The following is a 20,803-nucleotide window of genomic DNA, read 5'->3' as shown; positions in this document are numbered from 1 at the left end:
TTCCCTTGCACTCGGCTCACATTCATTTGTTGGTGGGTGGCAGATCCTCTTTGCCTGGCTTCACCTACTTGGCACCGTCCCTGGCAGCAGAGCACAGCCTGGGAGGTCTCCGCTCTCCTCCAGGCATCTGCTCTGGTTCTAATCCTGGTCCACAGCAAAACAGCACTCATTCCTGTTCACCACAGTGGCTTTAGAATGACCGCCCTTGTATGGAAACAATGATTTGTCCTTTTATGTTTAAGAGAACTTAGGTGTTATAAATTAACACTGTGATCTTAAATTGAGAACATTATTTTCAATATTACATTTGAATTTATTATTCATTAGGATGTATTATATATGCTGATACAGGGATCCAGATTTTTTTCCCAAAATAGTGAACCATTTGATCACACATTATTCACTGATTAATCAACCTCCTCTCTCCAGATGCCAATTTATTATGTTTCCATAATTATTTTGGTCTAATTATGGACTTTTCTCTGTATCACTTAAGAGTCAGTCTCTGTGCCAGTACCACACTCTTATAATTACCGTAACTTTATCACCTGTTTTAATATCAAGTAGAATAAACCCTCCTTCATCACTCTTCCAGGATTTCTTCAGCTATTTTCATTTGCTTCTTCTTTCACCTAAACTTTAGAATAATCCTGTCATTCACAAATATTCTCTTCGTATTTTGATTGGGATGACACATCTTTTATACAAAATTGAACTCCCAAACTAAGAACAAGTACATACCCCTTTAATCAAATCTATTGTAACCATTATTTCAAAGTGATAATTTTCTATAGATAAGGTATTATTGAGATTATTTCTAGGAATTTTGATTATTATTGTTTTTGTTGATGTTGTAATTGGGTTTGTCTTATGTTTTTGTCCAAATTATTTATCATTTTGTACATTTGTATTCAGTTAAATTTATTAACATTAATTTTTTTCTAACAGTTTTACAATTCAGAATTTAAAATATTCCAGTTGTCTATTCGTCTCATCTGCAAATAATGATAGTTTTCTATTTCTATTGGCTAATTCTTATAAGATAATACTAAATAATAATAAAAAACAGGTATCCTTTTGTTGCTTCCAAATTTAGTGGGAATGCTTTTCATGTTTTGTCTTTTGCTTTGATTTTATAATTAACTGTATTATGAGAATGTATCAAGACAGTGGGCACAAACAACAAAAGTCCAACTAAATGCATCATAAAAGTGTGAGAAAAAGAGGTGGAGCCAAGATGGCTGCGTGAGTAGAGCAGCGGAAATCTCCCAAAACCACATATATCTATGAAAATATAACAAAGACAACTCTTCCTAGAATAAAGACCAGAGGACACAGGACAACATCCAGACCACATCCACACCTGAGAGAACCCAGCGCCTCATAAAGGGGGTAAGATACAAGCCCCGGCCCCGCGGGACCCGAGCGCCCCTCCTCCCAGCTCCCGGCGGGAGAAGAATAGGCAGAGCGGGAGGGAGACGGAGCCCAGGACTGCTGAACACCCAGCCCCTGCCATCCAGACCAGAGCGCAGACACAGTGCATGCGCGGGGCCCTGGATACTAGGGAAACAGGGCAGCAAGAATGGTGAGCGGGTACCGGAGGCCTGGCGCCGGAGGACATAAGAAAAGCGAGCAGCCATTTTTTTTTTTGCTGTTCTGTTTTGGTGAGCGCTTTTTGGAAGTCTTAAAGGGACAGGGAACCCAATACTAGGGAAACAGGGCAGCAAGACCGGAAACTGGGTATCGGAGGCTGGCGCCAGAGAACAAAAGAAAAGTGAGCAACCAATTTTTTTTTTTTTTTTGCTGTTTTGTTTTGGCGAGCGCTTTTTGGAAGTCTTAAAGGGATAGGGACCCCAATACTAGGGAAACAGGGCAGCAAGACTGGTGAGCAGATGCCTGAGGCTGGCGCTGGAGAACAAAGAAAAATGAGCGGCCATTTTTAATTTTTAATTTTTTAATTTTTTTTTTTTTTGTGGTCGTTTTGTTCTGGCGGGTGCTTTTTGGAAGTCTTAAAGGGGCAGGGCGGGTCACTTAATCTAGAGGTAGGGAATCCGGGGATCTCTGGGCACCCTAACCCCTGGGCTGCAGGGAGCAGGGAGGCCCCTTACGGAGATAAATAGCCTCCAGGCCGCTCCTGCTCCAACGCGACTCCACCATTTTGGAGAAGCTGCCTGAGCCAGGCCACGCCCTCAGCAACAGCGGAGATAAACTCCATAGCAGCCGGGCAGGAAGCACAAACCCTGTCTGTGCGCAGCTGCGCAGCACAAGCCACTAGAGGTCGCTGTTCTCCCAGGAGAGGAGGGCCACAAACCAACAAGAAAGGAAGTCCTTCCAGCCGTCACTCGTCCCAGCTCTGCAAACTATTCCTATCACCATGAAAAGGCAAAGCTACAGGAAGACAAAGATCACAGAGACAACACCAGAGAAGGAGACAGACCTAACCAGTCTTCCTGACAAAGAATTCAAAATAAGAATCATAAACATGCTGACAGAAATGCAGAAAAATACGCAAGAGAAATGGGATGAAATCTGGAGGGAGATCACAGATGCCAGAAAGGAGATCACAGAAATGAAACAAACTCTGGAAGGGTTTATAAGCAGAATGGATAGGATGCAAGAGGCCATTGATGGAATTGAAACCAGAGAACAGGAATGCATAGAAGCTGACATAGAGAGAGATAAAAGGATCTCCAGGAATGAAACAATATTAAGAGAACTGTGTGACCAATCCAAAAGAACAATATCCGTATTATAGGGGTCCCAGAAGAAGAAGAGAGAGGAAAACGGATGGAAAGTATCTTGGAAGAAATAATTGCTGAAAACTTCCCCAAACTGGGGGAGGAAATAATCAAACAGACCACGGAAATACACAGAACCCCCAACAGAAAGGATCCAAGGAGGACAACACCAAGACACATAATAATTAAAATGGCAAAGATCAAGGACAAGGAAAGAGTTTTAAAGGCAGCTAGAGAGAAAAAGGTCACCTATAAAGGAAAACCCATCAGGCTAACGTCAGACTTCTCAACAGAAACCCTACAGGCCAGAAGAGAATGGCATGATATATTTAATACAATGAAACAGAAGGGCCTTGAACCAAGGATACTGTATCCAGCACGACTATCATTTAAATATGACGGTGGGATTAAACAATTCCCAGACAAACAAAAGCTGAGGGATTTTGCTTCCCACAAACCACCTCTACAGGACATCTTACAGGGACTGCTCTAGATGGGAGCACTCCTAGAAAGAGCACAGAACAAAACACCCAACATAGGAAGAATGGAGGAGGAGGAATAAGAAGGGAGAGAAGAAGAGAATCTCCAGACAGTGTATATAACAGCTCAATAAGCGAGCTAAGTTAGGCAGTAAGATACTAAAGAGGCTAACCTTGAACCTTTGGTAACCACGAATTTAAAGCCTGCAATGGCAATAAGTACATATCTTTCAATAGTCACCCTAAATGTTAATGGACTGAATGCACCAATCAAAAGACACAGAGTAATAGAATGGATAAAAAAGCAAGACCCATCTATATGCTGCTTACAAGAAACTCACCTCAAACCCAAAGACATGTACAGACTAAAAGTCAAGGGATGGAAAAACATATTTCAGGCAAACAACAGTGAGAAGAAAGCAGGGGTTGCAGTACTAATATCAGACAAAATAGACTTCAAAACAAAGAAAGTAACAAGAGATAAAGAAGGACATTACATAATGATAAAGGGCTCAGTCCAACAAGAGGATATAACCATTCTAAATATATATGCACCCAACACAGGAGCACCAGCATATGTGAAACAAATACTAACAGAACTAAAGGGGAAAATAGACTGCAATGCATTCATTCTAGGAGACTTCAACACACCACTCACCCCAAAGGATAGATCCACCGGGCAGAAAATAAGTAAGGACACGGAAGCACTGAACAACACAGTAGAGCAGATGGACCTAATAGACATCTACAGAACTCTACATCCAAAAGCAACAGGATACACATTCTTCTCAAGTGCACATGGAACATTCTCCAGAATAGACCACATACTAGGCCACAAAAAGAGCCTCAGTAAATTCCAAAAGATTGAAATCCTACCAACCAACTTTTCAGACCACAAAGGCATAAAACTAGAAATAAACTGTAAAAAGAAAGCAAAAAGGCTCACAAACACATGGAGGCTTAACAACACGCTCCTAAATAATCAATGAATCAATGACCAAATCAAAATGGAGATCCAGCAATATATGGAAACAAATGACAACAACAACACTAAGCCCCAACTTCTGTGGAACACAGCAAAAGCAGTCTTAAGAGGAAAGTATATAGCAATCTAAGCATATTTAAAAAAGGAAGAACAATCCCAAATGAATGGTCTAATGTCACAATTATCGAAATTGGAAAAAGAAGAACAGATGAGGCCTAAGGTCAGCAGAAGGAGGGACATAATAAAGATCAGAGAAGAAATAAATAAAATTGAGAAGAATAAAACAATAGCAAAAATCAATGAAACCAAGAGCTGGTTCCTCGAGAAAAACAAAATAGATAATCCTCTAGCCAGACTTATTAAGAAGAAAAGAGAGTCAACACAAATCAACAGTATCAGAAACGAGAAAGGAAAAATCACGACGGACCCCACAGAAATACAAAGAATTATTAGAGAATACTATGAAAACCTATATGCTACCAGCTGGGAAACCTAGGAGAAATGGACAACTTCCTAGAAAAATATAACCTTCCAAGACTGACCCAGAAAGAAACAGAAAATCTAAACAGACCAATTACCAGCAACGAAATTGAAGCGGTCATCAAAAAACTACCCAAGAACAAAACCCCCGGGCCAGATGGATTTACCTCAGAATTTTATCAGACACACAGGGAAGACATAATACCCATTCTCCTTAAAGTTTTCCAAAAAATAGAGGAGGAGGGGATACTTCCAAACTCATTCTATGAAGCTAACATCACCCTAATACCAAAACCAGGCAAAGACCCCACCAAAAAAGAAAACTACAGACCAATATCCCTGATGAACGTAGATGCAAAAATACTCAACAAAATATTAGCAAACCGAATTCAAAAATACATCAAAAGGATCATACACTATGACCAAGTGGGATTCATCCCAGGGATGCAAGGATGGTACAACATTCGAAAGTCCATCAACATCATCCACCACATCAACAAAAAGAAAGACAAAAACCACATGATCATCTCCATACATGCTGAAAAAGCATTTGACAAAGTTCAACATCCATTCATGATAAAAACTCTCAGCAAAATGGGAATAGAGGGCAAGTACCTCAACATAATAAAGGCCATCTATGATAAACCCACAGCCAACATTATATTGAACAGCGAGAAGCTGAAAGCATTTCCTCTGAGATCGGGAACTAGACAGGGATGCCCAGTCTCCCCACTGTTATTTAACATAGTACTGGAGGTCCTAGCCACGGCAATCAGACAAAACAAAGAAATACAAGGAATCCAGATTGGTAAAGAAGAAGTTAAACTGTCACTATTTGCAGATGACATGATACTGTACATAAAAAACCCTAAAGACTGCACCCCAAAACTACTAGAACTGATATTAGAATACAGCAAATTTGCAGGATACAAAATCAACACACAGAAATCTGTAGCTTTCCTATACACTAACAATGAACCAACAGAAAGAGAAATCAGGAAAACAACTCCATTCACAATTGCTTCAAAAAAAATAAAATACCTAGGAATAAACCTAACCAAAGAAGTGAAAGACTTATACTCTGAAAACTACAAGTCACTCTTAAGAGAAATTAAAGGGGACACTAACAGATGGAAACTCATCCCATGCTCATGGCTAGGAAGAATTAATATCGTCAAAATGGCCATCCTGCCCAAAGAAATATACAGATTTGATGCATTCCCTATGAAACTACCAGCAACATTCTTCAATGAACTGGAACAAATAATTCAAAAATTCATATGGAACCACCAAAGACCCCGAATAGCCAAAGCAATCCTGAGAAGGAAGAATAAAGAGGGGGATCTCACTCTCCAACTTCAAGCTCTACTATAGAGCCATAGTAATCAAGACAATTTGGTACTGGCACAAGAACAGAGCCACAGACCAATGGAACAGATTAGACAATCCAGACATTAACCCAGACATATATGGTCAATTAATATTTGATAAAGGAGCCATGGACATACAATGGCGAAATGACAGTCTCTTCAACAGATGGTGCTGGCAAAACCTGACAGCTACATGTAGGAGAATGAAACTGGACCATTGTCTAACCCCATATACAAAAGTAAACTCAAAATGGATCAAAGACCTGAATGTAAGTCACGAAACCTTTAAACTCTTGGAAGAAAACATAGGCAAAAACCTCTTAGACATAAACATGAGTGACTTCTTCTTGAACATATCTCCCCGGGCAAGGAAAACAACAGCAAAAATGAACAAGTGGGAGTATATTAAGCTGAAAAGCTTCTGTACAGCAAAAGACACCATCAATAGAACAAAAAGGAACCCTACAGTATGGGAGAATATATTTGAAAATGACACATCCGATAAAGGCTTGATGTCCAGAATATATAAAGAGCTCACACGCCTCAACAAACAAAAAACAAATAACCCAATTAAAAAATGGGCAGAGGAACTGAACAGACGGTTCTCCAAAAAAGAAGTACAGATGGCCAACAGACACATGAAAAGATGCTCCACATCGCTAATTATCAGAGAAATGCAAATTAAAACTACAATGAGGTATCACCTCACACCAGTAAGGATGGCTGCCATCCAAAAGACAAACAACAACAAATGTTGGCGAGGCTGTGGAAAAAGGGGAACCCTCCTACACTGCTGGTGGGAATGTAAACTTGTTCAAACATTGTGGAAAGCAGTATGGAGGTACATCAAAATGCTCAAAACAGACATACCATTTGACCCAGGAATTGCACTCCTAGGAATTTACCTTAAGAACGCAGCAATCAAGTATGAGAAAGATCAGTGCACCCGTATGTTTATCGCAGCACTATTTACAATAGCCAAGAATTGGAAGCAACCTAAATGTCCATCGATAGATGAATGGATAAAGAAGATGTGGTACATACACACAATGGAATACTACTCAGCCATAAGAAAAGGGCAAATCCTACCATTTGCAGCAACATGGATGGAGGTGGAGAGTATTATGCTCAGTGAAACAAGCCAAGCAGAGAAAGAGAAATACCAAATGATTTCACTCATCTGTGGAATATAAGAACAAAGGAAAAACTGAAGGAACAAAACAGAAACAGAATCACAGAACTCAAGAATGGACTAACAGGTACCAAAGGAAAGGGACTGGGGAGGATGGGTGGGTAGGGAGGGATAAGGGGGGGAGAAGTAGGGGGGTATTAAGATTAGCATGCATGGGGGGGTGGGAGAAATGGGAGGGCTGTACAACACAGAGAAGGCAAGTAGTGATTCTACAACAGTTTGCTATGCTGATGGACAGTGACTGTAAAGGCGTTTATAGGGGGGACCTGGTATAGGGGAGAGCGTAGTAAACATAATATTCGTCATGTAAGTGTAGATTAATGATACCAAAAAAAAAAAAAAGGCAGTTCCTGTGTGGTAACCTCCTATGAGTTCTACACAAGGGTATAAAGGGCATATAAAAGTGTAGACAAAGGGTCTGTTTGTGTTTATACAGAGGATCAAAGCCTAATTTGGCTACCCCGAAAGTGAACTAAGATACGATATGAAAAAGAACTTCTAACATCAGCACTCTCTGGAAGACTCATGACAGAAGATGATCAGCAAAAAAAAAAAAAAAACTCCAACAAAGATCCACGCTCTGTCACAGGTGTAGATGCACTCATCCCACCAGTTCCTGGACTTGCCATGGAAATGAAGGAGGAGATATCTAAGCTGGCCTGTGCATGCAGTAAAACAACAAATTTGACTGGATCTATACTGTTGGAACTCAACCAAGAATTAGGAGAAGTGCAAATTGTAGCACTCCAAAATCTTACAACTACAGACTATATACTGTTAAAAGAACATATGGGATGTGAACAGTCCCCAGAAATGGGTTGTTTTAATTTGTCTGATTTCTCTCAGACTGTTCAAGTTCAGTTGGACAATATCCACCATATCATAGATAAGTTTTCACAAATGCCTAAGGTGCCTATCTGGTTTTCTTGGTTTCACTGGAGATGGCTGGTAATTACAGGTATGCTTTGGTTATGTAACTATACTCCTATTATGTTAATGTGTGTGCGCAATTTAAGTAGTAGTTTAAAACCTATACATGCTTAAGTTACTCTACAAGAAGATATGTCAAAGAAATAATCAATCTTCCCATATTTTCTTCCGTCTGCTCCTTCTATAGCTTTTCTTCTTCCTTCCTAATTACAACCATTAAATAGAATTCGTGCCTCATATCAAATTTACCGAGTATCATAATTCTTCCAAGTGGTAAAGATACCTCAAGACAAATGCTGGGCATAGAAGCCACAGGGCATAAATATGCAAAGAAGTAAAAAGCTAACCTTTTCAAACAATATGGCTTCTCTCTCACTTACCAACTTTACATCTCCATGTATGGCCCCGGAAGATGACTGGTTAGCCAGAGACGGGTAAGATTCCTCAAGGGAGGAACAACCTAAGACAGGCACAGTCGCAGGGGGACATCAGGTGAGAAATTGGGGATCAACAGAGGTGAGGCTTAGAACCTCACGCCCCCTGTTCTGAGAGAAATCTTCTGCATCCGTGGATGTTTTATTGCCCTTGTCTAGCTTGGATTAACACATAGTCTACAGTTACACCCCTGATCATCTACATTTGCTCTCTTACAACACTTAACTATGTTTTCTACTTTCATCTTGTATCTACCTACCACTTCAGCATTTTATTAAAAATAATAGTAATATAGAGAGAAATGTGGTATCCACATATAAATCAAGTGTAAAAATCAAATGAGTATTCATATTTGAACTGACTGTTTATAGTTCATAATGCATGAGCAAAACCGAAGGTTTCTGTGATGACTGCCCTTGTACTGTTCACCATGTAACTTATTCACTATGTAAGAATTTGTTCTCCATGTAAGAACTTGTTCGTTATGCTTCAGAAGATTGGAGACGGACGAAAATTAGGCTTGGGGTGGATTAATGATTGTGCATTGAGCATTGACTCCCCTATACAGAATTTTATTGTTGTTCACAACCATTTGATCAATAAATATGAGAGATACCCTCACAAAAAAAGAATGTGCACACTTCCAATTGTAAAAGAAATAAGTAACCGGGATGTAATGTATAGCATAAGGAATATAGTCAAAATATTGTAACAGCTTGGTATGGTGATAGGTGGTACCTAGAATTATCATGTATATAAATGTTGAATCACTGTGTTGTACACCTGAAACTAATGTAATACTGTGTGTCAACTACCCTTCAATAAAAAATAATTATCTAAAAAAAAAAAGTGTGAGAAAAATTAAAGGCCAACTAAAAGTGTCATAAATATGAGAAAAATCTCATGCATGGCAAAGGAAAAGAGACCTCTGGTGTTCATAGATATAGATACCTCTGATATCTGTTAGATAGAACCTAATCATGATTCACTGTCTGAAGCTAGGGATGGTGTGCTCACATTCTCTGAGTAAACAGAAGGGTGAAGAACTGAACCAATTAGGACGGTGCCTGTTAGAAAGAAGGGGTTAGGGGTAGAATGAATGCTGGGTAGGCAACAGTGTCTGCAACACAGAATTCCCGCCTCCATTTTTCTTCAGAATTCTTCAGCAGTATTTTTGGTTTCTTCAAATGCCTTTAGGTCCCAATTAAGCTGATCACATCAGTTTTTCCATTGACCTTTGATGGTAAAAAATATTTTCTAAGGTTGAGCTGTCTTTTAATTTCTTGAATGAATCTAATTTGGTAATTGAAGATAAATTTAAAACTTATTTCTGAATTACATTTGTAAATATTTTAGCTAGTATTTAAAATAAGATTTATAAAAGAATGATGTCAGCATCATGGCAGCATAAGACATCTGTCATTTTTGAAACTTTTCTCAACAAAAATTTGGCATCCATCCACAGACAAAAGTGCCCCTGAGGGAGCTATAGGATCCAGGACCAAACACTGAGGGACCAGAAGGAGCCTGGCGTGCTGGAGCATTGGATCATAGGCAGACAGACCTTGGTTTTGGATATGGCCCATGAACTTACGCCAGGGCCTCTTGGTTGCAGTCCCGTATCGACAGTACTGAATCCTTAGCCACATGACAGGAAGTAGTGAAGATACTGGGAAAGCAGCAGATAGAATCTTCAGAGGGCATTTAAGTATGCAGATCCTACTAAGTGCATTTCAGACTCCAGCAAGAAAACTGTTCATGAGACACTGGAATACAAAAACTGCAGATCCTCACAACTGGCCCACAAGCACCCACAGTGTTGCATGAGTCTCACCCTATGAGTCTGGGCTCCTTGTGCATGGTCCCAGAAGCAGTGATGGGAACAAATTTTGGCAGGCAGTTAATGAGCATGCACAGAAATCAAGCCTGAATTTGTGGGCCAGGAAGAGAACACAAACTTGGGATTTAGCATCACCTTTGGGAAAACAAAAGTGGCTCTGTCAGCATATTGCCTGGTACATTTTAGCATCCAGAGAAGGCATATAAGCTTAAGAATCCTGCCACAAGAAGGAGCAAGAAACATGGATCAGGTGTACTCATAGATCTGAGATACCCTCAGAATCTCTAGTAGGGCTGACAGAAACTATCTCTATCCTGAAAGCAGTTAGTAAAGAATAGATAAAATGACTGCTTCAAATGCAAAGACAGCAGCACAAGACTTCAAGGAACATAAACATTCAAGGTAACATGACACCACCAAAGATCACAATCATCCTCCAGTAACTGAACCCAAAGACATGATGACTGGTAATTTATCCAATAAAGAATAATGACTGTTTTAAGGAAACTCAATGAGCTGCAACAAATTTAAAAAATAACACACAAAATAAGAAAAACAATACAGACAGAAAATGAGAAGTTTTACAAAGATGTAGAAATAATAAAACAGAACCAAATATAAATTCTGGAACTAAAGAATACAATGGGTGAAATTAAAAATTCAAAAGAGATCATAATAGCAGAATGGTTCAAGCAGAAGAAAAAGTCTGTGAGCTAGAGGAAAGAAGGTTTGAAATTACCCAATCAGAAGAGAAAAAGAACAAAGTATGAAAAAGAACAAAGAAAACCTACATCATCAACAGTAAACCATGAAAAGAAATAGTTTGCAAGTTGTTGGAGTTTTGGAGGAAGAGAAGGAGAAGGAACCAGAAAACCTACTAAAAGAAATAATGGCTGGTAATCTCCCAAGACTCCCAAGTCCACTCACATTGGGGAAAGGATTCTGCTTTATTTAGCGTATCAATTCAAATGTTAATGTCTTCCAGAAACATCATTTTAGGCACACCTAGAAAGGGTTCGCCAAATATCTGGGCATCCCATGGCCTAAAAGTTGACACATAAAAACCAACCATCACATGAAGAAACTCTTAATGTTCCATTTGAAGCCCATATTCTCCCAGAGATAATAGAGCTGCTCACAAATATAGAGAACCACTAAGAATTAAGCAGCCCCTGCTCAACACTCCCACCATGTTGCCTTGATGTGTTTTCAAGAACAGCACAAACTTGGCCTGTCAAATCAGTGGTGTTACCCTGAAACTAAAGAGCCATCCAGAAACTGAATACGACTTCTTATAGGACCACGTACACTTAGGACAGGAGGGAGTTACACTCCGATCAGACTTTTAAAACTATTTGACCCCAGAAAAGCAGAAAAGAAACAACTATCCACTGCAGTGGAGCAAGTACTTATTTTCATTATTTTGCCCAACTTGCATAAAACAGAAAAGTAGAAGAGAATACAACCAGTGTCCAGCATTTAAGTATCAGGGAGACTAAAAGTGGGGCCACAGAAAATTTAGAGGGTGTGGGAGAAATATACGTAAGGATACTTTTTTAAAAAGTGTGTATTTCCTAGGGCTGCCATATCAAATTACCACAAACTCGGTGACTTAAATACAGAAGTTTATTCTTACTGTTCAAAAGGCCAAAACTCTGCAATTAAGGTGCTAGCAGGACCACATTGCCTGCAGAGGCTCTAAGGAAGAATCCTTCCTTGCCTCTTCCAGCTCTGGCGGCTCCTGGAGTTCCATGGCTTGTGATTATGTAACCCAATCCCTATCTCTGCCTTCACACGGTCTCCTTCCATAGGTCTGTCTGTGTCCTTTACTGTCTCCTATAAGGACACTGTCATCGGATTCAGGGTCCACTCTAATTCAGTATGATTTCATCTTTATCCTTATTTTAGTTGTATCTTCAAATATCCTATTTCCAAATAAATGCCCACTATGAGGTTCCAGATGGACATGGATTTGGGGGGGAAAACTATTAAACCACCTATAAAAGAACTATGAAGAGCAGATACAAGTAAACTATTAGATAAATTGATTTTTCTTTTCAGCATGGCTAGTTCTCTGCTTCAGGTTCATAAAATAAGAAATTAAGTGTTGGCCAACCTGAACACTTACCTGAAGTTGTGGGGGAGAACTCACTTTCATGTTAATTAAGGTGGTTGGCAGAATTCAGTTACTGAGAATTCCCATTTTCTTGCTGGTTGTTTGCTGGGGGTCATTCTTACCTTCTAGTCCTGGTCTTCTTCCTCAATCTCCAAAGTTAGCAATGGCAGGCTGAGCACTTCTAATGCCTTGAATGTCTCTTCTGGCTTCCCCTTCTGCCTTATCTATCTAAATCTCTTGTCCATCACATGTCCTTGACTCCTTCTTTCATTGCACTTAGCTCCAGACAGCCCACATGGACAAGGTTGCAGGTCAGGGGTCTGCTGGCCTTGCCAGGACCTGGGCCTGGGGCTGGAGCTGGAGTGGACAGTTTTTACTGTGGGCATTGAAGGCAGAGCCAAGCCAGTCCTCTGGGGAGAGCTAAGATCCAACCCAGAGACCGCATTCAATGCCTGATCTGAGGGCAAGTCGCAAAGCTGGCAGTCAGGAATCTGGAAGAGAAAGGAACAAGGTGAGAGTAGGCCAGGAAGAAGGACTAGGGGCACTTTTAGGGCAGCTGTCATAAATCACAGCAGGAACCTCTGGTTATCAGTGAATAGTGCCCTTAAAACCCAGAGGCCTACCAGCCTCTTTTCAGTTGCAGAAAATGTGAGCTGCAGCAGTTTATTCTTTATCTTAGAGGGTGTACCATCATGCCCTAGACTCAGACCCCTAAATGTTTCATAAATGTTAGTGAATTGTCATGATTTTCATTGCTCCATTTCTGGTACGCCTGCATCTTACTAAGGTATTTGTATACTTGCCACTTCCTGCTCTCCAATTCCAGTTAGCGTCATGCCTCTACCTGGCCAGCACAGAATGTCAAGGTCAATCCAGATCCCTCGGGACTACATTATGATAAAAGATCAGGGAAGGTAACACAGCTGATGCGCAGCAGTAAGAGTACCCTGCTGTCCTTGTTATGCAGAGGCGAACTGCCTTGGGTCCCTCCTCATAGTGAGATTCAGCCAAAAGGCACTCACCCAGTAAATAGCTGTGTAACAGGGGTCAGAGGCTGTGTGATGGTGAGGGTCCAGTTAGGAGACAGAGAACACTGTAATCTGAACAGGGAGAATTTAAAATAAAGAATTATTTACAAATAACGTGATTAATTATTGACTAGTATAACATGATTATTTTAAATGTAATAGAAAGAACTATTTAACATGTTTACAGGGTCCAGCTCTAGTGCTATAAAGCAGTTCAAAGAAAAACAAATTTGGAGCTGAAAGGCAACAAAACGGTGCTGACCAACTGCTTGCCCAGAGCCACTGGCCAGATCTCCAGAAACGCTGAGAGTTAGCATCTCCTGAAGCAGCTCTCAAACCATGCGAGATGGACTCTGACTGAATGCATCGTCCTCGTTACATTCTGGGGGGCATTCTGTTCAGAACATTTATTCCTTTTTTGTGATAGGAGTCTCTCAATAACATATTTATATTGGATTTTCATCGTTATCCTTCTTAATCCCCTCTCTTCCCCACTTCTGCTGCTTGATATCAGCTTCCAAAGAAACTACCTGCTCTCGACAACTTGTCTTCGGCTCCACTTCCACAGAACACCGAGTAACACACCTGCACACGGGGGTCATCACTATACCGCTTACCACCACCAGTGGGATCAGAGTTGCTCTCAGACAAGTAACCCACTGAGTGTTCAGCTAAGCTGCCCATGGCACTGCTGCCTTGGCATCCATCCTGTTTGGCCGAGTGGTCTGCAGGGACCTGAAGTTACACCAGCCCCTCATGCAGGCTTACGCCCTTGAGAGACGTCCACGGAGTCACCGGCATATGTCGGCTCCTGATGTGACTTCCCCCCACCCTGCGATCAGCAGTTTCCCCAACCTGTCAAGGCCTTCCCCTTGTACCTATCTTAGATAAGACTCCTGAGGGCTTACCAAACCCCACTTTTTTGGTCTGATTTGACCAGCTTTGCCTTAGCCTGAGAACCCTGAAGCACTCCACCCATAGCCCTTAATACAGGCCTGTGCCTCAGGCCCTGCTTCTCGCTCTGTCTGCATCCTGCCTTGACTGCCCCTGTGACCTCTCAAGGCATACTGTGCACCTCCTCCAGGACCTGTGAGTGGCAGACTTCTCTATCTCAGTTTCTCCTGTGGCCTGTTATTGAACCATGATTTACCACAGGCACCCTGAGTTCCACTTAATGAATATTAATTGAACAAAGAACATAATGCAATTCCAAAATGCCAACGTGATGGTCAGCTTTCTATAACCACTCCCACCCAGTACAGTTCACTTAGCACCATTTTTAGGGTAAAAAAAAATCTAATATAAGGATTTAAACTTTGGCTTTATTTAGAAAATGCAATTATGGCATGAGAGTGAAAGAAGTGGTAGATGGAGAAGAAAAGAATGAAAATGATTCAAGAGGTGATACTGTGCTGGCCTTTGCCTCACAGTAAGCCGTGAAGAGACAGTGAGTCTGTGTATTCATGTATTTACTTCCATGGGATTTCTTCATATAGGCTACAGGGTAGCCTGCATGGGAGGGTAGGGTGAGAAGGAACCTAACTTCCTGCCTCTGTCCTGTATCTTGTTTCCATTTGTCTGGTTTACCGTATGGGGAGTTAACTCCCCTGCGGTTGGATTTTGCCATCTACCCTTGGGTAGTTGCTTAGATGGCTAGATCCTGTTACAACATGGCAGCTCATCCAAATCTGGATGTAGTTCGAGTCATAGACTCAGCAAGTGAGTGGCAGGCTGCATGGTGGGGGCCATCGGGAGGCCCACAGTCCAGAACAACACAGCCATCAGGGCCACGCCACAGAATCTCAAGACCCAAGTGCAATAGCTTGACTGTGGTCGCAGCTGAGATAAAGAACCAGTCTATGGAACTTGGAGGCATGTGAGGCTGAGACAATATGAGGAGGTAGTGAGGTGTGTCTAACATGGCTGCTGCAGGCTGGAGTAAGTCTAGGAGTTTTTGTATAAGGAGTAAAACTTGACCTGGGCCTTGACTTCAAAGAGGCTGGAGTGTAGCAAAGAAGTAATTCAATGTACAGGGACAGTTGGGCCCTGGGAGACTGTGCAGGGGAAATGCAGCTCCTCACCCAGAGGTGCATTCCCCTCACCCTAGCATGACAACACCCAACACAGGAAATAACCCAGACAACACCTACGAGTTCCAGCTTCCAGCATGCTTGGGGCAAGCAGGAAGCTGGCAGGATGAGGACCTAATGGGACCTGTGCCTGCCTTTTAGCACTCATAATTTATGTAAATAGAGTTCTCACATTCAGATCGGACTCAAGAAAGTCTGAATTTATAAACAACTTTGCATCAGAAGTTTCCTTTAAATGCCTGAGCACGAAGACTCCATTTAAGCAATCAGCACATTTGTAGAGGGGCCACAATCAGTTACAGCAGCTGGAGCTGTGAATAGGGACTGAGCCCACCACACAGCTCAGCCAGAGGGCTCTGCTCTGGACGGAGCAGAGGAAAGGGACACAATTCCTCTAAGGCAGACACACTGAGCCCAGTTTGATGTCACTTCTGATCAGGGAGTTGGTGGATGGCAAGAGGCCTCTTAGAGAAGCCAATGTGGGAGGATTGGTCATATTGAATACTAAAGGTACCACAAGCAAATCGTATCCCCAGTAGGGTGAGAAACGCTCACTGGACCAAGGGCAGAGGAGCATGATGTCAACCTCCCGGACGTCAACTTTATGTCACTTGATCCACAGTCATGGCCACAGTCATATCAGATTCCCCTTGACACAGAGAACAATGATGCAATAACAAAGTTCCCATGCCCACGCCTGTATCTGCATGTCCACACCCAGGTACACCTGCATATCCCAGGCTTTCTCTTGGAACTGGCATCCTTTACTTTGAATTTTGCCACTATATCACCTTAGGCATTAACACCTACTGATTCACCATGTAAAATGGCTGCCAATGCATCGATTTATTTCCCTTGCTCTGCTCTTGTATGAGTTCAGTCTTCCCTGCTGGGGTATTACATGTACCCATGTATGCAGTTCCTCGGAGAGTGAGCACAGCCCTAGCTGGAGGGATGATGGGGGACATACAGGGAGGTTCAAGATAGAGACAACCCCCCCACCTTGCCTCCTCTATGAACCCTTTCCTAAAGCAACCTCACTATGGAGAGCTGGTCTCTGCTGTCTACAGCATCCGTGCATCCCTTTAGGATCGCCTTACATCGCACTCCTTTGCCTTCTTGCCTGTGTTTCTGAGCTAGTCTTACAGGAGGCAGCTTATTTCTCTATCCGTAGCTCCATGTTCAGTATCTGATGAGAAGCTTTGTAGATATTGACAAGAGTTAATGAATAAATGAGATTCTGATTCAGTCTGAATCAATAACTTTGAAGTAGCAATAAATAATTATGAATTAGCAGGGAAATCATATTTTTGAAAACAAGTTAGAAAATTATCTTTTTTGTCTGTTGAAAGATCAATAAGAGAGAATTAGGTCGTCAAAGAAGCATGTTATCACTCCTTGACATGTATACAAAGGAACTGAAATCCAATGTCCACACAAAATCCTGCGCATGGGTATCGTATTTATAGCAGCATTATTGTATTTGCCAAAAGTTGGAAGCAACAAAGATGCCCTCCAGCAGGTGAATAGATAAATAAAGTGTGGTACATCTAGACAATGGAGTATTGTTCAGTGCTAAAATGATATGAGCTATCAAGCCATAAAAAACCTGGAAGAAACTTAAATGCATATTACTCAGTGACAGAAGCCACAATACTAAATGAAAGAATCTATAAACTGTATGATTCCAACTCTATGACATCCTGGAAAGAGCAAAACTATGGAGACAGTAAAAATACCAGCTGTTGCTGGGGGTAGGGGAGAAGGGGCACAGAGGACTGGCACAGCAGTGAGCTGCTCTGTGATGCTGTAATGGTGGACACATGGCATCATGCACTTGTCCAAACCTACAGAAGGTACAACACCCAAAGTGAACCTCAACATAAACTTAAAATAAAAGACACACGTTATTAAAGTTGTTCACTTTCTACCAATAATAATAATAAGGATAGTAACATTCATGAGCACTGAGAACATTCAGAGGCTTTACAAAGAACCTTACATATATTGTGAACTAAGGTATCATCACCCCTGTTTTGTAGATAAGGAAACTGAGGCCTGGAAAAGTTCAATAACTTAACCAAAGTTACACAGTCAGTATGCATCCATACTCTGACACCAAATTTCTAAATATGAGATGCTCTGAATCATCCCATATTTCTGTCTTTTGGAGCACATTTCTCTCCAGAAGAACCTGCTCAAGCTGTGCATACACCAGACCCCCTGCTTGCAACACTGCATTAGCTAAAGCGATCCCAGGGGGCTCAGACACAGAGTTCCGAAACCTTGCTTCAGACCTTATGTGCAGGGCTTGGTAAACATCAGTGTATGCAGCCGAATCCCCAAATTGGAAACACAGGTTTCTCCCAACCAGTATATTACATTTCCACCCCACACAGATGACTTGCTGACTCATATATTTGTTTATTTTTCTGGGTTCCCTATTAGGATGGGAACTGTAATTATCTATCTTGTTCATAATTGTGTTTTCAGTGTATAGGTCTAAAATATAGTAGCTATTAAGAAATGAATAAACGAATGAAATGAGGGAAAAATACATAGACATACTGCCTTACCACTTACATTATCCAATTCACTCAAATATTATTATCCTTATTTTATAGACAAGAGGAAGGAAGCCCACAGAAGTTATGCGACCTGCCAAGATCACAATCTCCGTTGTTCTGTCTCTTGAAAGGAGCACCGACCGGGCCCACAGGAGTCCTGTCCAGCCTCTGCCAGAAAAGCGCTGCAGCGCCCCGGCAGTCAGACCTTCACCCGGGTCTTGTGACATCAGATCCAGCCTAGAGCACAGAAAGGCAACTCCACCGCGCTCATTGGAGAGAAAATCAATAAAAAAACAGAAAAGGAGGAATGTAAGGAAAAAGAAGCACAAGAGAAGAAAATAAAAACCACTCTAACAGATTATTAAATGAATGGCTTTATAGCCCTACTACGAAGTGCTGGTATTTCCTAGAGCAGAAATACTGGTCCTAGCAGCAAGCTGGCAGCCAGAGACAGCTTTCGCTTGGGCCCTGGTGAGCTGCCAGGGTGGGAGCCTCCCAGCCGAAGGAGAGGTGGGGGCATCCCCGGCTCCCCCAGGCTGCGGCTCCCTTGCGGGGGCCCCGAGCAACAGCCTCTGCAGGTACCTGCATATGTGTCCACGAGCCTCGGGTCTTCCACCTACAGAATAAAACTCGGGATGTGACTGTGATTTCACCCTCCCAGCACAACTCAGGGCTTTTCAGCTAGTTTGTCAGTGATTCTGGTTTGTCCATATGACAGAAGAGACTAAGGAGGGGAACTGTTAGACAGGAAAACAGATGTGAGTGGGGTGCAAAGAGAATAAGACCTTAAAGCCCTCTAGAAGGGACTCTGATGTTAACCAGTTAAAACTAGAGAGCCAGGAAAGACTCAGAGTTAATGAGAGATCAGTGAAAGCTCAAAAGGCCTGGAGCAACTCGGCCTGGAATGTTTGAATATTCCCCAGGTAAGGAGAAGTATCTCAGCAGAGCCCTTGTCTTCACTGTGTCAGTTAGATCATGCCATCGTACAATTTACCTTAGCCTGTTAAAGGCCCAGCTATAAACAGCATAATAAAGACAGGAAAAACTTCATCTTAAAGCTAAAATTGCATTTTAAAACCCAAGAAGTAAAGAAGATCCTTACCACACTCTTTAGCACACAGACAGTAACTCTGCCCACCCTGGAGGAAGGGCAGGCGGTCTTAACTGATAAGCTCCCAGACCAGGACGCCGCTATCCTGGGAGGGAATCAGAAAGTAAATTTTTTGTGTTAAGCTAATTTTGCAGAATTACCTGGAGGACTGATAAGAAACTTAATGTCTCATCAAAGATAAACATCTTAAGACCATTTAATAAGTCCACACCCCTAGCCCTTTGTCACATTCCTGAAAAATCCTTAAAAGGGGGAACCCCTGGCCTTTCCGTGTGCACCTCTGTCTGAGGTCGCCCATGCTTTCTGAGTGCATAGCCCTAAACTTCCTCTCTTCAACCTTTCAGGCGCTCCTCTCTGAGGTCACCCGCATTTTTTAAGTGCATAACCTTTTGGCCTTAAGACATTTTCCCAACCTTTCAGGGCACTTCTCCTCCATGAGGTTGCCTGCACTTTTTCTCTCTTTAAGTAACTTGAAATAAAACTTTTACTCTGTTTCACTACTGTGTCTCAGCCCTTCAATTCTTTGTTGCAGTGGGGACAAGAAACGAGGAAAGTAAATAACGCCCCCGTCCCCTAACAGAACCAAGCACTGGCACCGTGCCTGCTCGGGCAGGGAGCTGCTGGCCAAGCTCTGGTGCCGCTCTCCTGGGAAAAGCAGGCCCACCTGACATAACCTTCCCTCGAGGGGCTCCCCATAAACCAAGCAGCTGTGCCTGGGTGTGAGGGGGACATTTAAGACACCCATCCAGAGGCCCTTGGGGTGGCAGGAACACTTTCCTGTCGCTCCTAATAGATGCTATCTCAACCAGCTCAGGAGGATGGGTGCGCCCCTGGGCACACACACCCACCCACACTGCCCCACACATGTTCTTACAAGCAGAAAGCTGCAGGTAGCATTTGCAGGAGGGATCATATTGACGTCCACCAGCTGTTAGCCAGTAGGGACAACTCACACTGAAGAGCCCCTTGACTGTGGACCCTCCTGTCAGCTGAGGGAGCCAAGACCCATTACATAGTTGGGTGGCACAAGGTTGGCAGGTAGGAAGGAGCCAAAGCAGCCTGAATGTGTCCTGGTACAGAGAGAAGACCCTGTCTTTGCGGGAATTCAGGGGTCTGGGCTGTAAATCCCTCCCTTTACCTCCTGCCCCTGACCACTGGAAAATTCTGTGGATCTCAGTTTCTCAGTCTGTTGTGTGGGAAGGACAAAATTCTCACTGTTTGTGTGTGTGTGTGAAGATCAAATAAGAGTGAATTGGGAAACTTTTGAGAAAGCTTATTAAATTAGAAACATCACAAGGGAGACGCAGACCATGGTCCAGGGACTTCTGGTCAGAGGATCAGACAGGAAGAGAAATGAATCCCCCAGACAAGAGTGGCAGATGTGCGAATGAGCAGGGCTGTAGAGGCCCAGGAACAACCCATGGGGCATGAGGTTGGCAAGG

At 42.3% G+C, this 20,803-nt stretch overlaps 1 protein-coding gene and 1 long non-coding RNA gene across 2 annotated transcripts in view; one reads left to right on the top strand and one right to left on the bottom strand.

Moving 5' to 3' along the window:
* LOC130680474 (uncharacterized) overlaps window positions 1–19,858 on the top strand; it is a 73,347-nt gene extending 53,489 nt beyond the window's left edge. The window contains exon 3 of the mRNA XM_057491100.1: window positions 18,308–19,858. Within this exon, the coding sequence (XP_057347083.1) occupies window positions 18,308–18,491 (184 nt within the window). The 3' untranslated portion in view covers window positions 18,492–19,858. The remainder of the gene's footprint in view (window positions 1–18,307) is intronic.
* LOC118921073 (uncharacterized) lies at window positions 9,535–13,618 on the bottom strand. Its single transcript, XR_005028184.2, has 3 exons — window positions 12,688–13,618; window positions 10,444–10,584; window positions 9,535–9,844 (listed from the first exon to the last, which is right to left on the bottom strand). It is a non-coding gene; the product is annotated as an uncharacterized LOC118921073 (long non-coding RNA).
* Window positions 19,859–20,803: the final 945 nt, after the last annotated feature.

The sequence above is a fragment of the Manis pentadactyla genome, chromosome 13 (assembly GCF_030020395.1).
Source record: "Manis pentadactyla isolate mManPen7 chromosome 13, mManPen7.hap1, whole genome shotgun sequence".
Classification (NCBI taxonomy): Eukaryota; Metazoa; Chordata; class Mammalia; order Pholidota; family Manidae; genus Manis; species Manis pentadactyla.
The sequence above is the reverse complement of the archived record's forward strand: the minus strand, read 5'-3'. Positions and strand labels throughout refer to the sequence as shown.